General features: G+C 37.7%; 1 protein-coding gene across 6 annotated transcripts in view; it reads right to left on the bottom strand.

The window, feature by feature from the left end:
• ATP11B (ATPase phospholipid transporting 11B (putative)) overlaps positions 1–22216 on the bottom strand; it is a 124982-nt gene that overhangs the window by 8579 nt on the left and 94187 nt on the right. For 2 of the 6 annotated variants that reach the window (XM_039478872.2, XM_074404595.1), the window contains exons 26-29: positions 16569–16634; positions 15918–16021; positions 14554–14719; positions 11043–11128 (exon numbers count right to left, since the gene is read on the bottom strand). In XM_039478872.2, the coding sequence (XP_039334806.1) occupies positions 11043–11128; positions 14554–14719; positions 15918–16021; positions 16569–16634 (422 nt within the window). Of the gene's footprint in view, positions 1–7765; positions 7892–11042; positions 11129–14553; positions 14720–15917; positions 16022–16568; positions 16635–22216 lie in introns of all 6 variants that reach the window. The other 4 variants (XM_039478871.2, XM_010337606.3, XM_074404596.1 and 1 more) reach the window with 3 other exon arrangements.

Raw genomic sequence — 22216 nt, 5'->3', positions numbered from 1 at the left:
AAGTGCTCCTGCAATTTCAATGGAAAATGTCTAGCAATTGAGATAAGTGGAATATGAACAATCTCAAAGACTGGGAAATACCAACTAGGCAGAACCTAGCCCCAATCTTCAATAACAACAAGCAAACACTTTATGTATGCTTTACTAGTGCCAGGTTCTAAGCACTCTATAGATACCCACTCCACACTTATCTTTAAAAAAAGCATCATCTATCATAAATTGCTAAAAACTTTTAAATGGCAATCATCCCATCATCAGCTCATCCTGCTTTTTAACAGCCGATGGCACACAGATTAACATTTATTAAACAAGTGAACAAGTAGTAGTATCAAGATTTGAACTGAATTACTTTCTGAGAGTATGCTAGATTTAGGTTGATTCAGGCATAAACAGCCCAGCAAGACAATTTTATTCCATACTACTAACAACGTTAACTGAGCTAAAATGAGGGGAAATGGTGTGACCATGCAGCTGGATGAATCCCAACCCTGGTTTTACTTGTCAAGGATGCTCCTACATTTTTCAAGGTCTGCAGTTTTCAAAAAAAAAAACTTAATTCACTTTCTTTTACATATGTAACATCCTGCATAGCACATCTTTTGAGGATAGAGGAGGATGAGGAGAAATGGAGGGTTGCACTTCCAGGAAGGTTGGGAATCACCATGTGCTGGGCGCAGGCAACAGAGGACGTTTGTGGAGACGCTCACAACAAACGAGAGAGACAGACGAGGTGGAACAGACACAACCCGGCATTCTGAACGTAAGCAACGGCTGATGTCCTGCAAGATCCCTGCTCAGAAGATTCTGCCCAACACCACGAAGTGTGAAACAACATGGTTTTTATCTGGCAACTGCCTAAGCACTTGAGAAACAGCCAAACTTGACTTGTTCTTTCATTACAATACCCTTAGTTTAGGACTGTTTTGGGCACTGTTTCTTAAACTGTTTTGTGAGACATTTACAGACATTTCATGAAGAAAAAAAAGGTTCTGTGTTCAATTAAATTTGGGAAACACCAATTTAACAAAGTTCTAAACAGACTTTTAAAGTAGCGGACTGTCAACTCAAGACAAACGGTCATCTGCATGGGGGAAGCCTGAGATATCACAATTCTTCCACTCATTTTCTTAGTGGGAGAAACCTACGCCCCCAACCCCCAACCAGGAAACATTAAGCAGCACCAGGAGGATCATTCACATTCAGAGGAATAGTTTAGGAAATGCGGGTTTAGGCAACAGGATTTCATCAGTTTTCCAGTTTCCTCTTTGGGTCCCCAGGCTTCAGTTTCCCTAATCTCAAATCTACCCCTTGTAGCAAGCTGGACTCCAGGACTCTGACATGCTCAGAGGATGAAGCCCCACACCCATGAAGCCTTGAAGGCTTTCCAGCCTGACCCCAGGCTGCCTTTCCTGCTGTACTTCCCGGTGATCTGGTACAGGCTCCACCCCAGCCAACTAGGCAGTGTTCCCTGCCCGTGGGCACGTGTCAGGGCCTGCCATCAATCAGGGTCAGAATGCTGACCCCTACACCAGGGTTCAGCTTAAATCCCACCATCTCCATGAAACTTCCCTCACCTCTGCAATTATGAGTCATCTCTTTCTCCGATTTTTTTTTTTTTTTTTTTTTGAGACGGAGTTTCGCTCTCGTTACCCAGGCTGGAGTGCAATGGCATGATCTCGGCTCACCGCAACCTCCGCCTCCTGGGCTCAGGCAATTCTCCTGCCTCAGCCTCCTGAGTAGCTGGGATTACAGGCACGCGCCACCATGCCCAGCTAGTTTTTTGTATTTTTAGTAGAGACGGGGTTTCACCATGTTGACCAGGATGGTCTCGATCTCTTGACCTCGTGATCCACCCGCCTCGGCCTCCCAAAGTGCTGGGATTACAGGCTTGAGCCACCGCGCCCGGCCCCCTCTTTCTCCGATTCTATTTCACTTATTTGTATCACTTAATTGGCACAAGCACTTAAACTTCTATTTACTGAGCCAAGGTCCTGTGCCAGTTTCCACAGTAACCTGTGCTCAATCAGCTGAGCGAAAGGTAGGGAAGAAGGTAGGAGAGGACAAGTCAAGACGACATACCAACACGGCAGTTATGTTCATGGAGTGCTCACCACGTATGCCCCAGCGACTAGGTAAGATTCTTCTCGAAGACTGTCTCACTGAAAACTTACAACAGCCCTTAGGAATAGGCACTATGATCACCCCCAGTTTACTGATGAGGAAACAGTTAAGAATTGTTCAAGGTCACCCATGTCAGCTGGGGCTTGAATCCTGCAGAGCCTGAACCCCTTTACCATGCCACTATCCTGCCTTCTAAGAGGCAGACTACTCAGAAAACAGAAGGGAAAGCTCAAACCCAGCTGCCTTTAGTGGACTGGTGGGAGGGCACGAAGATCTGATGGAAAAGGTGGCATTTAAAGTACATCTTAAAGGACTGGGGGGCATTTCAATAGCAGGAGATGGGGAGAAAGGATATTCCAGGCTGACTGAGGAGAAAAAGTGACTATGTGTGGGCAGCAGTGTGGTGTGTATTCAGTACAAACTTAGCCTAAGTGTAAGGGAGTGGTACTGTCCCCTTGCAAAAAGACCAGTGGTGACTCAAAGTGTGATCCATGGATCAATGCTGATCCATAAACACTATTACCAGCCAATAAAGCAGCATTTCTAATCTGTGAGAATAAGAGCTTAGAAATTTTTACAGCAGTTGGACAAAATAAGTTTATAACTGTTAAATTCAATAATTTTAAAACTGGAGTTTATATTAATCTTTTAATTTCATTTTCCTATGGTTCATTTTTATTGTATTTGTAAAGGCACTGGCTCAAGATGAACTGGAAATTAAGAAAACAAGAAAACACCAAACTCGTCCTTCCCACCAGAAACTCAAAAGAGCAGGGATCTTGTCTGACATTTTTTAGTTTAACAACATGTGTCAACTGGGAGGGATTCATCGAGGATGACACCCAGGAGGGAACCAGCATTTGAATATCCACGTATGTGCAAGACACTGCACTGGTCTGGATCTGGCCTTATGTAATTATCTGTGTTCATTATCTTTCACTTTATCTTAGAGACAGGGTCTTGCTCTGTCACCCAAGCTGGAGTGCAGAGGCATGGTCAATCATGGCTCACTGCAGCCTCAACCTCCTGGGCTCAAGCCATCCTTCAATCTCAGCCTCCTGGGTAGCTACTACAGGTGTGCATCACCATGTCAGGTTAATTTTTAATTTTAGTAGAGACAGGCTCTTACTATACTTCCCAGGCTGATCTCAACCTCCTGGCCTCCAGTGGTCCTCCCACTCAGCCTCTCAAAGTGCTGGGCTTACAGGTGTGAGCTACTGAACCTTGTTGTCCTTCACTTTAAAACTGAAGGACAGTTATTAAAATAAGGACACCCCAACAGAGAAGATAAACATCTTGAAATGTCAAAAATTTTAAGAAATGACTTCTTCAGATCACCTTTTGAACTAAATATACTTTTGTGTCTATATAATTTGTATATACGTTTCCTTTTTCCTCTAAAGGAAAAAAAAAGAGCTTTTTTTTTTTTTTTTTTTTTTTTTTTTTTTTTTTTTTTTTTTTAACCGAGTCTCACTCTGTTGCCCAGGCTGGAGTGCAGTGGTGAGATCTCAGTTCACTGCAACCTCCTCCTCCTGGGTTCAAGCAATTTTGATGCCTCAGCCTCCTGAGCAGCTGGCACTACCGGCATGCACCAACACACTAGGCTAATTTTTTGTATTTTAGTACAGACAGGGTTTACCATGTTGCCCAGGCTGGTCCTGATTTCCTGAGCTCAGGCAATCTGCCCACATCAGCCTCCCAAAGTGCTAGGATTACAAGCATGAGCCACCACACTCAGCCTCACCTGAACATTGGCTGTTTCTGTAAAGCTATCTATAGAAAATGCCGTATTGTTCTCTAGCAAACCTCGAAGCTCTACTACTTTCCCACATATACATCTTTGATCTCAATATTCAGGAACTGGGAGCTTGGCAAGAATACCTGTGTAGCCATAGCTGCCAATGTAATTAGGGGAAGGGGAATGGAATGGAGCATTTAGAGCTCTTTTCATTCAAAGTAAGGAGAGGAAATCATTACCTTTTTTGGTAGACCACTTATAAACGACAGAAAAGAAAAAACAGCATAGTAATGGGAGTGAGACCCTACTGGGTGATACCAAGAGGTCACCTTTAATTTATCAGAAGTTTTGATTGGTAAGCCTCACTTTCTACCACACTTGCTCCCAGGAATGACCACATAACATAGTGCTAAAAAGGCTGTCACGCAAAACTACTATGTCTATTCAACATGACTACGCACAGCTAATACAATTGCTCATCTTCACAGAAATTGCCTTTTGAAATAAATTCTGGCTCACTGCTTTTATTTCCATTATTTTCCTATCGATGACAGTAAACACTTATTTATCTTATTGCTTATACAAAATTATTTTCCTGAAACCTTACAACCTTCCTTAAATCTTATAAATTTTAGAAAGATGTCTTACATTTCTAACACTTTTTTAGTCATGCCTATGACATTCTAGCAAATAAAAAATAAAGGTTTTTGTTTTTGTAAGTTTAGATAACTGTCCAACAATTAACCATGCTAAGTCTTTTGCCCTTAAAGGCGTTTTATTTATTTTTTGAGACATTGTCTCACTCTGTTGCTCAAACTGGAGTGCAGAGGCGTGATCTCAGCTCACTGCAACCTCTGCCTCACGGGTTCAAGCAATTCTCCTGCCTCAGCCTCGTAAGGTGCTGGGACTACCGGCATGTGCCACCATGCCCAGCTAATTTTTGTGTTTTTAGTAGAGACAGAGTTTCACCACATTAGCCAGGATGGTCTTGATTTCCTGACCTTGTGATCTGCCCACCTCAGCCTCCCAAAGTGCTGGGATTACAGGCCACTGTACCTGGCCACAGGTGTTTTATAATAATCAAAGTAAGTACCTTGTATAGTCTTAAGGGAATTATTTGGAAAGCGGCTTCAAACTCTGATTATAAAAATAAAAATGAAAAAACAAGAGGTTTGTGTTTAAGGAAATGTTTTTCTTTTTAATGTAAAATCAAGTCATCAAATATTACTGATTTCCCAATCTGATTAAGAATCATAAAATCTCTAAAATAAGTAATGGGCTTCATCTCATTATTCAGAATTGCAACGGAGATAGCCGTGTAGTGATGAAATCTGGGTAACTGGTGTATCTTATTCAAGGCCTGTTTCTCTAAAACATTCTTTACGCTTATATTCACTCTTCTAAACTTCCTTTCCTCTCTCCTTCCCCCTAAGAAAAATAAACAACTTAGAAATATTATAAAATACTTCCATATTGTCTTTTACGGATTTCTTGAGAGAAGGAGATTTCTGTATGTATTACTTAAATTTAACTATGAGAATAAGAATATGGGCCAGGAGCGGTAGCTCACATCTGTAATGCTAGAACTTTGGGAGTCCAAGGAGGGTGAATCACTTGAGGCCAGGAGTTCGAGACCAGCCTGGCCAACAAAGCGAAACCCCGTCTCTACTACATATACAAAAATTAGCTCCATGTGTAGTCCCAGCTAGTCAGTAGGCTGAGGCAGGAGAATTGCTTGAACCAGGAGGTACAGGTTGCAGTGAGCCGAGATGGTGCCTCTGTACTCCAGCCTGAGCAACAGAGTGAGACTCTATGTCAAAAAAAAAAAAAAAAAAAAAAAGAAGAAAATAAGAACATGATCAGAATCATACTGATTAGGTAAATTTATTTTGATAATTTGGCTTATTCCTAGTTTGAAAGAGGACTAAGGGCCTTTTGTTTTAATGATATACTTATTCTACTGGTTATACAAATAATAACATAGGACTAGGAATTTGCAGTTTAGGTGGGGAAGAAACTAATACCTGTGAAAAATGATAAAATCTCCAAATTTAATGCAGAGGATTAATGAATGTCATAGGGTGTAAGAATTTACTTATCATGCCTTTGCAGAAGTCACTGTAAGAAGGCCCCCATTATTTAATGGGAACAGTCTAAGAACCCATTTAATGGACATACTAAAGCAAAGCAGTACTAGATTCACATCTTATGAAATAGCCACTAGAACTCGAATATGTGGGCAGCTTTGATCACAGAGGACACATTTTATAGTTTTGGTCAGTCTAAGAACCCATTTAATGGACATACTAAAGCAAAGCAGTACTAGATTCACATCTTATGAAATAGCCACTAGAACTCGAATGTGTGGGCAGCTTTGATCACAGAGGACACATTTTATAGTTTTGGTATTGTCAGGTCCCAGGTAGATTATCTGCTTTGTAGACTACCCAGGGCATAACAAATCCTAGGCAACTCTGCTCTTCACCCAGCAAGCTCTTCACATGAGCTTTCTTTGGAGCTCAATCAGAGCATATTAAAAAGAACTAAACACCTTTCTACAGCAAGGCACAAGAGAAATACACTGTAAAAATAATCGTATGAAGCATACCAAAACAAATAAAAATTCAGAATTCTTCTGAATATCATTTCAACTGATGATAATAATAACAGGGTTAATTTTTCATTTAGGGCAATCCACTAAAGTAATCCGATTTAAAAACCGTATCTTATAGAATAGTTCAGATTCTTTAAATTATTCTACCTATTCCAGGGTCTGACTTACAGTGTTGTTAAAACATTTACAATCTTCAAGTGACTTAGTTTCATCACTGCTTATCCCATATAAGACAACAGCACTTTTTTGACTAGTAATCACAATAAATAAAATGGCAATTAGTCTAAATAATATAACTATTATTGGCAGGAAATTTTATCCTCCATAATTACTACCAATCAAAATATTCTGCATATCCTAATTAGTTCTAGAAATGGTTGTTAGGGTTTATTCCTTAAGAGAAGAGAAAATCAAGCTCTCATCAATTTTTATTCTTTTTTATTAGAGAGGTACAACTATGAAAATTTATGAACCAGGTGTGGTGGCTCACGCCTATATCCCAGCACTTTGGAAGGCTGAGGCAGGTGGATTGCTTGAGCCCAGGAGTTTGAGACCAGTGTGGGCAACATGGCAAGAACCAATCTCCACAAAAAATACAAAAAACTAGCTGGTCATGGTGGGACGCACCTGTAGTCCCAGTTACCGGGGGAGAGGGGTCTGGGGTGGGAGGACCACCAGAGCCGAGGAGATCAAGGATGCAGTGAGCCATGATCGTGCCACTGCATGCCAATCTGGGCAATGGAATGAGACCCTGTCTCAAAGGAAAAAAGGAAAAAAAATTATGGAAAGTTTGTTGAATATCAGTCAGCAGCAAATTTCTCAGTACTAAGTCTAAGTACCCTACTCTTTGATCATTCAACTTAAGAGGTGAGCTTAGATAAGTAACTCAGTATATAACTACATTAAGATGGGTAAATGATACACAACTACAACTTCAAGGGGAAAATTATTTCAGAGATAAGAGAAATAGCATGACATTTTCAAAAGGAGAAGTGAAAAGGAGTATTTTCTTGAATGTTAAGACAATAGGTTGCGAGAGTATCTTTAGAGGTTACATTGTGAGGTGAAGTCTGATTTATCTTTGGAACTCTAAAGAGAGACTGACAGAATTTTCAGGGACAGACATACGAAAAATGCAAAGACCACAAAAAAGGAAAACAAAACCAAAACAACATATGAGGAGCAGTGAAGACATTAGTAAAGACATGGAAATGTCAGGTCAGGTGTCCCACAGCATGCCCCCAGCATGAGAACATAGCGCTGAGTCCCGGGAAGGTCCGGCGCAGTACTACCTAGTGCTTGCAACACCCGTCCTGCTGGCTGCAAGCCTCAGCTAGCAGGTGCCTACTGTCCTCCCCTCTGTGCTGGCTTTCAGCAAATTCATATGCTGAGCTGACTGAACCCTGATCTTCTTCCATCTGGAAGGACAAAAAAGCAACAAGTCTCATATTACAGAATGATACTCTTCACCATATACAGATTTAAAATCAGAGCAACAAGCTGGCGTCCACAATCTGAGGCACAAAAGAATGTTCAAAGAACAGCACAGTTACTGTCACAAAAGAGGGCTAACAGAAACTTCTTAAGGTAAACAACACAAGCAAACAAAATAAAGCCACGATTCTCCAGTGCACAAAGCTCTAACTAAACATATATTACAGCTAAGTTAAAACCAAGTTTCTTTCAATACAATTCAGTTTCTTCTATTAAATTCATTTGCCACCAAGATTCAGGGTTCTTATTGCAAAGGTATGTCCAATTTTTCACCTTTCCTGCTTCCCTTCTCAGAAGACTTCTCTACTCTAACTGGGCTTCATGACCTCAGAAATGTTGAACATGTGTGCAAAGGGCTTACCTGATCTATCTGTTAACAAAAGAAATTTAATCCTCAAACAGACTTTTAATGAGGGTTGATAATTTACAAAAATTTCAGTTCTTTTTCTGTATTTGCATTAGAGACTTTCGGAGGCAATTTAATATGTGTCCAAAGACATCTTTATTTTACATCTTATTAAATTACAAGAAAATGTCCTTAATGAAGAAAAATCAATTTTGCCTCATCACTACATATTTTCCCAAGACTGACCAATAATTATTTCTATGAAAGATGCTGTGATGAATTTGACGTAAACAAAAAATAAGCAGAATTCCTCGGTTTCAAGAGTATAGTAAATTTATGTGAAGATATCTTAATAGCTTTGCCTATAATACAAGGGAAGAGGGGAAGGGAAAATACTCAAAATGAGCTTTGTTTTATTCAAAAGAAAATTGTTAATAGTTTTGTATTATTATTATTATTTTTTTTTTTTAAGAAAAAGTCCTGCTCTTTTATCCAGGATAGAGTGCAGTGGCATGAACTTGGCTCACTGCAATCTCCATCTCCTGGCTTCAAGTGATTCTCTTATCTCAGCCTCTCAAGTAGCTGGGATTACAGGTGCCTGCCACCATGCCTAGCTAATTTTTGTATTTTCACTAGAGATCGGGTTTCACCATGTTGGCCAGGATGGCTTCGAATTCTTCACCTTAAGTGATCCACCTACCTTGGCCTTCCAAAGTGCTGGGATCACAGGCGTGAGCCACTGCGCCTGGCCTTAATTGTTCCTAAGAAATACTAACTTGTCAAGATTTGAAAACTTTTAAGATATCCGATATCCATACAGTTTACCTCTCTGTCACAGGAGTATTTACGCTATTATGGATCATACCCATGGAATACTGTTCATACAGTTAAAAAAATTAATGTATTCAAAATTCAGAGGCCGCATCAGCAGAAAGAGGTATAGGAGCACTTGTATTCCACACAGCTGTGAACAAATGCCCACCTGGTGGCTACTCACTGCTCAATTTGAGTAACTATTTTCTCTGCCTGGCTTTTGGTTGAGCACATTATTTCTTCTTTGCGTTTTCGTTAATGCTGATGGTAAAGAAACAGACCACAGTATATAAAATGATCATCTGATAGGTGAAGAACCTGGAGGCCCAGAAGTGAAGTGACTTGGTTAGGGCCCACTGGGAGAAGCAACAGCCGCAGCACCAGCATTCAGATCTGCCCCTCTCTCAACAGTGTGTGTCCGCTTGTTCCACCATCTGACTGGACAGTGGCTTGCAGGAGGATCAACTCACCAACATCCTGCTCTCACTGTGGTCTTTTGCACATGAATGTTCAGCTTACTGTTTTATTAGAGTATTGCAGAAGCTGTGATCTTTATGATCTCCTTTCTCCATCAAGTCTAGCTTTGCTCAAAAAATGTGGTTTAAGCCAACATGAATGTGAAAATAAGACTTCCTAAAAATAGAATTATTCAAAATACAAAAGTTATCTTTATATGACAAAAGAGTAGGCTAGAGTGTGCTTTTAAATAATGAGCTCTCCTTTTGCTTTACAGTTAAATAATTAGATGTTCAAAAATGTGATAGAAAGCTACTGCTTTTAAAGTCACCTGCAGATAAAATTGTGCTATATATATTTGGCTCAGCCAAAAGTGAAGGTAAATCTTTGTTTTAATTTATTCTTGTTTTAAATACAAAATTTAGTTGACTACCACTTAAACACACATTTGTACTCTCATGTATAATTATTACACCACTATAATTTGATATACAATTTTTTCTAAAGTTGAAGCTAATAAAAAACTTGAAAGGTTCAGTAAATCTTTACACAGCTCAATGTTATGAACTCATAGAGTTTTATAAAAGGTTAAGTGGTGCTTTGTAAAAGCCATTCATTTGATCAATGAACATAAAGATTAGACACCTTGAGAATAAATAAGAATTTAAAATTCAAATCAGAAATATTAGAAACCGTGAGAAAAAAGAATTTTTAAAAAGTACATGATTAAGAATCTGTAAGAAATCAACAGGGCAAGAAATGGAAAAGTGTCAATTTCTAAAAAGAAAAATAAGTTATATTACTTTTCCCCTTTAAACCACACTTAATACACAGTTTTAGTATCTTAATATAAAAAGTTCTAAAATTTAAGCTTTCATCCCTTTCTATCAAAAGACATCTCTATACTATGATTTTTTGTACAAACTGACAAATGAATCTGTCTGTGGAGATAAAGACACACATACATATTGTTCAATTTATAGATGCACTAAATAGTAGCCAGGATATGAGATGCTTTAGCAGCCATTACAGTATACAAACACAAATATGCACATCTACTTACAATACAGATTAAGGCAAGATAAAAAATGGGCAACTCTTACTTCAAAATACATAGCTTTAATTACTCAACATGCAGGAGCATTCATAAATATGAATAACATGACAAGCAGAAGCATTAGAATTGTACTAGAAAAGGTAGTTAAGATGTAAAAAATATATAACAAGGTATAAATCTCTGTTCCGTTATGCTGAATTTTTATCTGAATTTTCTTCTCAAAGGAGAAATAGATTTTTTTTTTTTAGGTTTTAACATAATAAAGGTCAAATTAGCCAGAGACAGAGCTATGCTAACAAAAATGCCCCACTCTTTATTCATGCCTCTGCCCATCTTTTCGTATTGTTTAATTGACCTTTAAGCATGCAGAAGAGTTAATGAGGTTCTACTCCTCCTACTCTACCTAAGTCTGCTCAGCTGATTCCTTGCCCTGGACAATGGCTGCAGTGCGATGAACTCGTCACTTAAAGCAACTGTGTTGGAGTACATCTATAAGTGGACAGAAAAGGGATGGACACACAACAAGTCAGTGAGCTGTATTCATCATCTAAGAGACAGACACAGGACAAGCTCTGTAAATACATCTGCTCCTACATGAGGAAAAAACGGCATTATGTGATACACGTACATGACTAACATTTGTAGGGCCATTGGCTATGCCATCAAAGAAATTTATTCTTCACTCTTAACACCACATTGTTATGCTGGAGAAAAACAAGGCTTAGAATAAATGCTGACAACTCTCCCTTTGATACAATTTTTCTTGTTACTTTTGGTAAACAATGAAGTAGCTGACAACTTTCTAGCCATTTCTCCATCATTTGAAATCAGAAATGATACAAAGCTAAAATTAATAATTACTGCCCACAGCAAAGGAATAATCTTGCATATAGGATTTCAATGACCATATACTGTTTCAGAAAAAAAAAAAAAAAAAAAAAAAAAAGGAAAAACGCACCAACCCCAGCAGGCTAGAAAATCCCTGAGTAGAAGTAGAGATTTCCTTCTTGGATTAGATTGGATTAGACCACCTAAAACATCCAGTTAAGTCATTCAGAAGTAAATTTAAGTGAGTCAAGAAGGAAGATTATACTAGCTTTTACATATAGATAAAATGACTGGTTCACTGTACATTCAATTTTTAATCAAATTGACTAAATCGATTTTTAGCTTATAGTGAAAGAACCAAAAAACACATAAGCACTTTTAAGTTATCTAGGGGCCTAAATATTTCCTATGTACTCCTTTAAAAAGACGCTATAGGAAAGGTAACAACAACTACTATTATCACCTTTTATATTATTAAGAAATCTCTATGAAATCATGTAAGTTTGCAAACGCTCTGCCTAAAGTAAAATTTCTAAGGATAATATATTTAGCCTGATTACTGGTAAGTATCTCCAATCTGAAAATCAAAAATCTGAAACTTTGAGTGCTGCTCACATGATGCTCAAAGAAAATGCTCATTGAAGCATGTCAGATTTTGAATTAAGGATGCTGAATCAGTAAGTATAATGCAAATATTCCAAAATCTTAATCTGAAAACAAGCATTCTAGATAAAGGATACTTAACCTGTATTTCCTTTTATAAAACATTAAGTCTTTTTTTTTTTTTTTTTTGAGACTTACAAATTGCCCAGGCTGGAGTGCAGGGGTGCAATATTGGCTCACTGCAACCTCTGCCTCCCAGATTCAAGCGATTCTCATGCCTTAGCCTCCTGAGTAGCTGGGATTACAGGTGTCAGCCACCATACTCAGCTAATTTTTCTATTTAAAAAATTTTTTAGAGCTGGGCGCAGTGGCTCAAGCCTGTAATCCCAGCACTTTGGGAGGCCGAGGCGGGTGGATCACGAGGTCAAGAGATCGAGACCATCCTGGTCAACATGGTGAAACCCCGTCTCTACTAAAAATACAAAAAAAAAATTAGCTGGGCATCGTGGCGCATGCCTGTAATCCCAGCTACTCGGGAGGCTGAGGCAGGAGAATTGCCTGAACCCAGGAGGCGGAGGTTGCGGTGAGCCGAGATCGTGCCATTGCACTCCAGCCTGGGTAACAAGAGCGAAACTCCGTCTCAGAAAAAAAAAAAAAAAAAAAAAAAAAAAAAAAAAAAAAAATTTTTAGTAGAGACACGGTTTCAGCATGTTGGCCAGACTGGTCGCAAATCCCTGAGCTCAAGCGATCCGCCCGCCTCAGCCTCCCAAAGTGCTGGGTTTACAGGCGTGAGCCACTGCACCTGGCCTCAAGAATTAAGTTTTTAAAACAATGCCATTCACTATTTCGTTAAAATTTAACTGTATTTAGGCCAAAAAGGGGAGAAAAATTATTATCCGTAAAGATGTAGAAAATAAGCGTAATGGACAAAGTATTAAAAATAGTACTCTTTTATTATACTTTTTTCCAGAAGATCAGGAATGGTAAAATAGGCAAACTTTCTGATTTATATTGAAGTAAAATATTGCAGAGTGGAAAAGTCTGTCCACACTGATATAAATACATATCCATGAACAGAGTAATTAGATCATGCAAATTTTTTAAGCCCCATTTGGAGATCAGTATCACAGAGCAACATTCACATCCTCATTTTACTTATAATGATACCTGTTTTAGTGAGGACCAACTATACTCAGGCTCAGTGTGAGGTACTTTATACTCATTTTCTCTAACAACCATGTAAAGTGGTAATTATTTTTCTGATGTTATAGAGGAGGAAACTGAGGCTTTATGAAGCGACTTGATCAAGGACATACATAATGAACTGTTGAAACAATACCTGAATTCAAGTTTGTCAGGCGTCACAGGCTATGCTGTCTCAATGGTGTGAACGTGTATATTGGATAGGATTTAGCTGTCAAAGCAAATAAATGCTAAAGAAACGCTGTGGACATGACCAACTGAAATTAAAACTAATGCACTGGGGTCAGGAAGCCTAACTCACATCACTAAATGTTTAGGAAGTAGTTTTTCTATGTGTAGGATGAATATACAACTAAATTTCCAAAATTGAAACAAATTCACTTGGCATGTTACAGCATGTTTAAAAAATCTCAACCTGAGAAGTACTAAATAATTAATAAACTCAGTGTTTATCAGGGCATAAGAGTTCACTAGAATATATTTTTGAGAGTATTTATCCAATACTATGCTATAGTTAAAAGGACAAAGTGAGAGATTTCTAGCTCATGTACTAGTCAAATATATAAAAAAGGCACATTCAACTAAACAGATACTATTCTTGAGCATCTACTATGTATTTGAAAATTATTTCACTTAATCTTCACTACAAAGTTAACAAAAGATATTTCTATCCTAAGTTTACCAATGAGGAAACTAAGATTCAAAGTCACAGAGATACCAAGTGGCAGAGCTGTTATTTGGACTGAAATCTATCACGCCCCAAAGATTCTTAAGCACTATGTAATGTACTGCTAATATTTGCTGTCGTTTATTAATCAATTTTTAGTGATATAATGTATTTTTAAAAGTTCTATTCCGTAAAAATTATTTAAAGAACTTATTTCATACTTTTTTGTTGAAAATACTGTAATCCGAAAAAAATTACTCAAATTCTTATGTTTCTAATGACATGGCTACAGGTCTTCATTATATATCTGATAGAATGCTGTGGTATTACTTTAAAAATATTTACTATTATTATCTGGATATAACTTGATAGTTTCATACCTAAAAACAAAGTTTTATTAACAATACAATTAAAAAAAAAATTTATCAGTAGTCACAAAATTAATAGAAATAGAAATAACTTCAAAAATATCACACTGAACAATGTTTATGTCACAAAATACTTGAAACAAGAATGGCTAATTTCCTATCCTCAACATAAGTAAATTATAATGACAGCTATTCATCATTAAAGATCCCTAATTAAGAAGATACTGAATGTAAAAAGCGGTTACCTGGGCCTTTTCAGTACTTGTAGGATAGAGGTGTCGGTCAAATACCTTCTTTATAATATCAAGAAACAGACACGTAACAACCATGAGGATTATGGCAAACCAAGCAGAACCACTTGATAGGAGCTGAATAAACACAAAGTACATATTCTGGGAGCCCAAAAATGGCCTGTAAAGAAAGACAATATGCTTAATAAAAGTGGAAACTGAAAGACTTAAATCAGGACATCATGTAAAGACGCTGTATTTGAAAGTAACAATTAAGTACTCCAAGAAAATGTGGAAAATTGAAATCAGTATGATTTAATTAACTGAACAACAAAATAAAATAGGCTTTAGTTGTTAAAAATAAATCAACTATAGTTTTTCTTACGAAAATAGCAAGCAGTTGACCAGATAACCCTATCTTAGTGGTAGCGGATCAGAAGAATAATGTAGTAATACAGACTTAAGGGACCACGCAAAGTAAGAACAAGTGGGCAACAAAATATTTTAGAAGACTGATTATCTAAATCTTAGGATGAAAGCTTTATTTGGAGGCTCTTCTTCAAAAACATATTTTAAAATTAATGTACTCATGAATACTAGTTTTACACAGTAATAGGTGTTACAAAGGCATTCTTTTTGGGTTTTTGTATATACTACCTCAAAAGAATATGGAGAAATATAAAAATATTCTTAAGAGCACCCTTTTATGATCCTAAATAGAAGTTAACGTTTAGCTAATCCAAATTTTTTTGGCCTACTTTCAGAAGTTTTTGTCTGATAAATGGATCAAAGGCATAGCAGGCAAATGTAATATAAATTCTCCAAAAGAGAGACTTCAGTTGTCCATCACTTTACCAAAGAATCTCAGGAGAAAAATTAATTTTTAATCTATCAGAGTAGCTAATTGAGTATCTGATTCTACCAAGAAGATGATGCATACTACTTACTTTAGTGAGAAAAGTTAATGATTAATATTGAATGGTTCTATGTGACTTATTTTATTGTACACATTAATACATAAATACACAATATAACTAATGTAAAGAAAATTGTGATATAACACAATTGGGGTTTAAATCTTGGCTTTGCTACTTTTTTGTCTTTGTGACCATGAGGTTTAGTTTCTACATAGAAAAAAAAAAAGGGATAATTATTGTGATGAATCAATAGAATATCTTATATTAAAAATCTAGCAAAATTGTAGATATTTTTAAAAAGTTGGTTTTTTCCCTGTCTGTATCAGTAAGATCAACTGAAAGAATAAACTTACCAGGAGTCTCCAATCTGTTATAAGCAAAATATGTTCATAATGTAACCTGTCACAATAAATGTTTATTATCATTGAAGCAATACAATTCAAATACAATATATTCACTCACCAGAGAATCCCTCCATAAAACAAGGAAAATATGAAATAAAATATAATAGATCCCCAGGTAACGAGATGGTTGATCCAAGTCCAAAAATGAGTTTCCAGAGCCATCTAAAAAAAAGTTTTTATATCCTTAGAAATATAAACGAATAAAGCTTTCCCGTAACCTTTCAGACAAAACTCAAGAATAAACACAATTACAAATATCTAAAAGTTCCTCAGAAGATAGATATAATACCTCCAAATCCCTCACAGATAAATATGAATGAAAAAAAGTCCTAGTGCAAAATGAAATAATTTCAAGTTTATAATGTTTTTCTTCTGTGACGAAGCAGCATTCAAATTTCATGTGATTACTCTATTTTCAACTCCATGGCCTAAAACAAATTGTCATCTTGCATTATACACAGAGAAGCAAAATTTTAGAGATTTTTAAAACTGTGATCATAAAAATCAGCAGAGGCTTCCCAAAATAGTAAACTTAAAAAATAATTTTTTGATAACAATTTAAGTGAATTATTACAATAGTAATCAGTGAAATTACTCATTATTGAAAATGGAAAAAGGAAAAGTATCTGTGGATAAAGAAATGAAGAAAATTAACTAATTATGTAAACACTTGCAAGACGTGTCCTCGTTTCTCATTTCAGTGCCATACCTTTACTGTGACTGTGATAACCATGACTGTGAAGACTAAAGTGCCAAATGTCCAGTTTCCAAACATCTAAACAGAAAGAACACACTATTACATCACGTGCTAACATAATGTTAAATGAAACGTCAGGTAAAAAGTCACTTAATTCTCTACTAAAAACATGAATTATTTAAGCCAGGTACATTCAAAACTGGTGACTACACTCATAAAGTTAAGAGTATGAGAAAAAACAGCATAAAGCATTATTTACATATATTATTACACACAACGATCTTACGAATATCATTATCAGACTGGAAACCCAAAGATGGGTTTAGAATGGTGTAGTACAGACTATTTTTTAATTAGAATAACATAGCCATTAGGGACTGCTTTATTGCTATCACAATACAAAACAGGTAACAAAAATCCTGTTCAATCACAAGTACTTTCAGAAACTTTTCCAGCCAGAAGTTTCAGCAGCGCACATGCCACAGTATTTTTGGATACAGTATAGTAGGGCAGGAAAAAAGAAATTTATACCTAAAACCTGTATCTAAAAGGAAGGATAATGGACATGGAATTACTCCTCAAAGGATTCCATATAAAAATCCAGTTACTACCAGTCAGAAATTATTACCCTGGGCTTTATAGCCAAAACTTATCGAGGTATTAAACATGCAGAATCCCAAGAGTTTCAGAATTTTACCTCTACAAATAAGAATATAACCAGAGTTTCTGTTAGTTTAGTTTACAAAGTAATCATTGTTAGTCCAAACCACCATTTTGTAAGCTCCCTGCTATTTTGCAGACCTTGGTCAAAGTGCAACATTTCACAGGGGTTCAGGCCATGAGAAACATCCTGCCGAACCACCTGACCACAAGGCAGACAAAGGCCCAACTAAAGAAACATCCCTATTGTATCTTGCTGGATAAAGGTCCAAGGAACGCCACCAAGATACCTCGCCAGAACAAGGTCCAGAACCACCTCATCATGGGAACATCTCATCAATATCCTGCTGGGCAGCAAACCACACTGCCCAGACCCCTCCCGGCCATACCTATGAATGCCCCCAGCCTGCAGCAGTGGTGGGCTCCTGGCCATACCTATGAATGCCCCCAGCCTGCAGCAGTGGTGGGCTCCCGGCCATACCTATGAATGCCCCCAGACTGCAGCAGTGGTGGGCTCCCGGCCATATCTATGAATGCCCCCAGCCTACAGCAGTGGTGGGCTCTGGCATCGAGCTGGCTCTCCACTTGTGTAGGTTTCATGCTGGACAAAAAGCCTGTATTTGCTGTTGAGACGACCAATTTCTGTGTGTGTGTCTGTAACGCTCACCTTCCCTTCAAAACCTAACATAATCTTAACACTGGTTCAAAAAATTATTAGGCTGTTTCTTTGTATTACAGATTTCTAACAATTAGCATTTACTTAAGAAACCACTTAACCTCTCTTTTTCTCACTTTCTTCATTTGTAAAATGAGGAGAAACCTCCGTTTTCTATTAAGAACTGGCATATACAAAAAGAACAGGGTACCTGGTATATAATAAACAATCAGTAAATAACAGTTATGACTATCAACATGAAACATCAATTAACAGTCTTTTATTAGAGGGCATTTGGGGAATGTATTTGTCAAGAGGAGAATGAAAATCGTAATGAAACTGTGTTTATTTTAGCATTTCTAGAGATGTCTGCCTTTATTATCTCTAGAAATGACCCAGAAATACCAAAGATCGGTGAGTCTCAACTTAGCTCTCGGAGGAATGCCATTCTTCTCTTTCAGTGATATTGGGGAGGAGGGGAGAGAGACAGACAGACACACAGACACACACACAGAGACACATTTTGAGTCAGCGTCTTGCTCTGTCACCCAGGTTGGAGTGCAGTGGCATGATCTCAGCTCACCATAACCTCTGCCTCCTGGGCTCAAGCAATCCTTCCATCTCAGCCTTCCAAGTAGCTGGGACTAGAGGTGCACACTACCATACCTAGCTAATTTTTTGGTATTTTTTATAGAGATGGGCTTTCACCATGTTGCGCAGGCTGATCTCGAACTCTTGGGCTCAAGTGATCCACCTGCCTTGGCCTCCCAAAGTGCTAGGACTATAGGCATGAGACACTGTGCCCAGCTGGGAGGGACACTTTGGTGCAAGCAGGGGACCTGGGCCTGGAAGTGGTAGGGGCATATGTCTACCCTTCAGTAGCTGGTTTTACTGGGCCTAGATTGGCAGGTGGGTGGGGGGTCATGTTACATAGTATTTTCTTTAGAGGAGGATTTAGAGCTTCCTCTTGCAAAAATACAATTAGTTGTTCAGTACGTCAGTATAACTCTCTCTTTACTATACACTGATTATAAGCTATGACCAACTGTTGGATGTTACCATAAGAAGCAAGATATCATTTTCTGTTCTCTAAGGTATAGCTATACCTAACTTTCTTTTTTTTTTTTTTTTTTTTTTGAGACGGAGTTTCGCTTGTTACCCAGGCTGGAGTGCAATGGCGCGATCTCGGCTCACCGCAACCTCCGCCTCCCGGGTTCAGGCAATTCTCCTGCCTCAGCCTCCTGGGTAGCTGGGATTACAGGCATGCGCCACCATGCCCAGCTAATTTTTTTGGATTTTTTAGTAGAGACGGAGTTTCACCATGTTGACCAGGATGGTCTCGATCTCTTGACCTTGTGATCCACCCGCCTCGGCCTCCCCAAGTGCTGGGATTACAGGCTTGAGCCACCGCGCCCGGCCTAACTTTCTAAATTAAGTTTCATTAAATATCCCAGAATACTGTTAGTGCTTAAATTTTTGTCTCATGAATAGATGAGTATACAGGGATATTTTATAATGAACTAAACCAAGATTTTTTTTTTTGGAACCATATAACCTTTTATTAAAAAATTGGTATCTACCTATGGAAATTAAGTTATATGTGTTCTTGAGTGACCTGACTGGTAACTACAGTAGTTAAATCACTCAAATTGAAATAAAGGATATAGCATTCTCTGTGGAATACAGATACAATATAGTACGTATTTCTTGTCTTAACAGAGCTCTCACCATCTGGTTAGGTTTCAACAGTTGATGATATGTATAGTATGAAAAAAATTAAGGATAGGAAAGAAGGGAGAAATCATTAAAAATTCAAGAGAAAATAGTAGTAAACACTACACAAAGGTTTATTTTTCTTTCTCTCAAAATTACGACCTGAAATTTCATCTCCTCAGTCTACCTTGTAATAATGCTCATTATTTACCTCCAGCTAATCTGGTTTAAATGCTTAATGGTCTAGAAAGCTTAATGAAGGGGTGAAGAATTAGTTTTTCTTGCCTAATCCTTTCTTTTCCATTTAATTTTTAATGAGGTGGTATAGTGTATAATGTTTTTTAGAATGGTGCTGAGGGTCTGACAATTCCAAAATCTCTAATGGAGAAGTCAAATTGGATTTTTTTTTTTTTTTGAGAGATGGGATATCTTGCTATATACTACCCAAGCTGGTCTTGAATTTGAATTTTTGGCTCAAGTCATCCTTCCACCTCAGCCTCCCAAAGTGCTGGGATTACAGGCATGAGCTACTGTGCCCAGCCCAAATTGGAATTTACATACTCTGATAGCTTTCTACTTTTTCTACCAATCCTATATTTTTTGAATTTTAATTATTTTAATTTTTCGAACTGGGTACACTACCATAAAGAAAAGAAACATGAATAATAGATGCTTTCCTTTGAATTCCTGTACACTTTAGTAAAACAAAACAAAAGAAACTTTTTTTTTTTTTTTTTTTTGAGACGGAGTTTCGCTCTTGTTACCCAGGCTGGAGTGCAATGGCGCGATCTCGGCTCACCGCAACCTCCGCCTCCTGGGCTCAGGCAATTCTCCTGCCTCAGCCTCCTAAGTAGCTGGGATTTGGGATTACAGGCACGCACCACCACGCCCAGCTAGTTTTTTGTATTTTTAGTAGAGACGGGGTTTCACCATGTTGACCAGGATGGTCTCGATCTCTCGACCTCGTGATCCACCCCCCTCGGCCTCCCAAAGTGCTGGGATTACAGGCTTGAGCCACCGCGCCCGGCAAAAGAAACTTCTTATTGTGCAGGATCTCATTTTAAAGAGCAGTTAGCTACTTTGTAACTGAGAAGAAATGGAATAGATATTAGTGTTTGGGTCCCTAAGCTAAAAAACAAACCAAAAGAAGATACAAATTCCTTTTTCTGAACTCTCCTCCCCTTCCATCTGAATTCTGTCTGGTTCAATCCCCACTGTTTCAGGTGAGAGTGAGCGTACTCACTCCTATGTCTATGGACACTAGCACTTGCAGAAGGGCGCCAGGCTCACAGCTGCTTCTCCCAAGAACTGAGAACCAAGACTAAGCATGGAGGTTTTAAAGTTACAACAATCTGCATTTGAATTCTATTACTTTCATTTGCTTACTGTGTGAACTTAGGCAAGTTTCTTAACCTCTCTAAGGTTAATGTTCTAATATGCAAAAATTAATATTTTTCTCAGAGTTATGATTTAATAAGCTAATACATGTAATGTACCAGGCACAGAGAAAAAACTCAGTAAAAGGTAGTTATTATTTGGGAAGTGCTGTAGCCTTTATGCTGCAAGATTCACATTTTTATCCATATCAGACTAAATATGTGCTCAAAAGTGAAGTGGCAAACTTACTGCCTATTCTATAAAATAAAGGGATTTTGCGTGGTTAAGGCCTCTACATTTGAAACCCATTTCCTTTATGACATTGGTGTATTTTGTTATTAGTTTACTTGCTCATTCTCTGCATCCTTCATAAGATTCTAAGCTCCATGACCAGGTTACTCGCGCTCACATTTCCAGAGCCTAGTACAGTACTTGGGAATGGTTGTCTTCAATAAAGATCTGTTGAGTAGATAAAACTTTACATTCTTCCAATTGTAAATTTTCTGTGTATATTTTGCAATTCTTAAGTGGTGGGAAAGGAAAAGGGAAACTAAAAGTGATGACCATTTCCAGTCCCCCAGAGGCCCCACAACTGCTGTCACGTCTTTTCCTCCTGACCCATTTAGCTAAGCATTGAGAGAGAGGTCTAGCTCCGCCAAGCGTCTCCCAACATAAGCACCCAGTCAGAACACAGTGTAACAGTGTCATGTTAAAAACACACTATTTCCTAATTTCACACTTCAGAAAAGTGGCCAAATTAAATACTAAGTTATGACATCTACTTAGAATTGTGTGTGTGCAGTGAAGAGTATGTAGCATTTCCTAAGTAAACAACAATGCAATTAAAAGCAAACAAATAAACACTAAGTCCTCATTTCTCATCTGAAAAATGGGGGTAATAATACCTCTCTAAGAAGATTATTGGGAGGACTAATGGAGAGGGGGCATATAAAGTACTTAGTACAAAGTAAGTACCAAATAAATGGCAGCTATCAATAAAACACAATTCCACAGTGAATAGTATGCAGGGGCAATAACATATTCTCTGTGTGAGCTAATTTCTGAATAGAAAAATTGTCTAGTAACTTGAGTTTCATTTGGAGATTATACTGCATTGCCTAGTTTCATTTGTATGAAACTTTTTTAACAAAAAAATTTTAAATCTTTTTATATTTGCATTTTAATTTTTGAAATTATACAAATTAAATTTTACTTTTTTATGACAAAAATTACTTTAAAAACCCATAATATATTA

Source organism: Saimiri boliviensis, chromosome 8, assembly GCF_048565385.1.
Source record: "Saimiri boliviensis isolate mSaiBol1 chromosome 8, mSaiBol1.pri, whole genome shotgun sequence".
Lineage (NCBI taxonomy): Eukaryota > Metazoa > Chordata > Mammalia > Primates > Cebidae > Saimiri > Saimiri boliviensis.
Note: the sequence above shows the minus strand (reverse complement) of the source record. Positions and strands in the feature narration are given on the sequence as shown.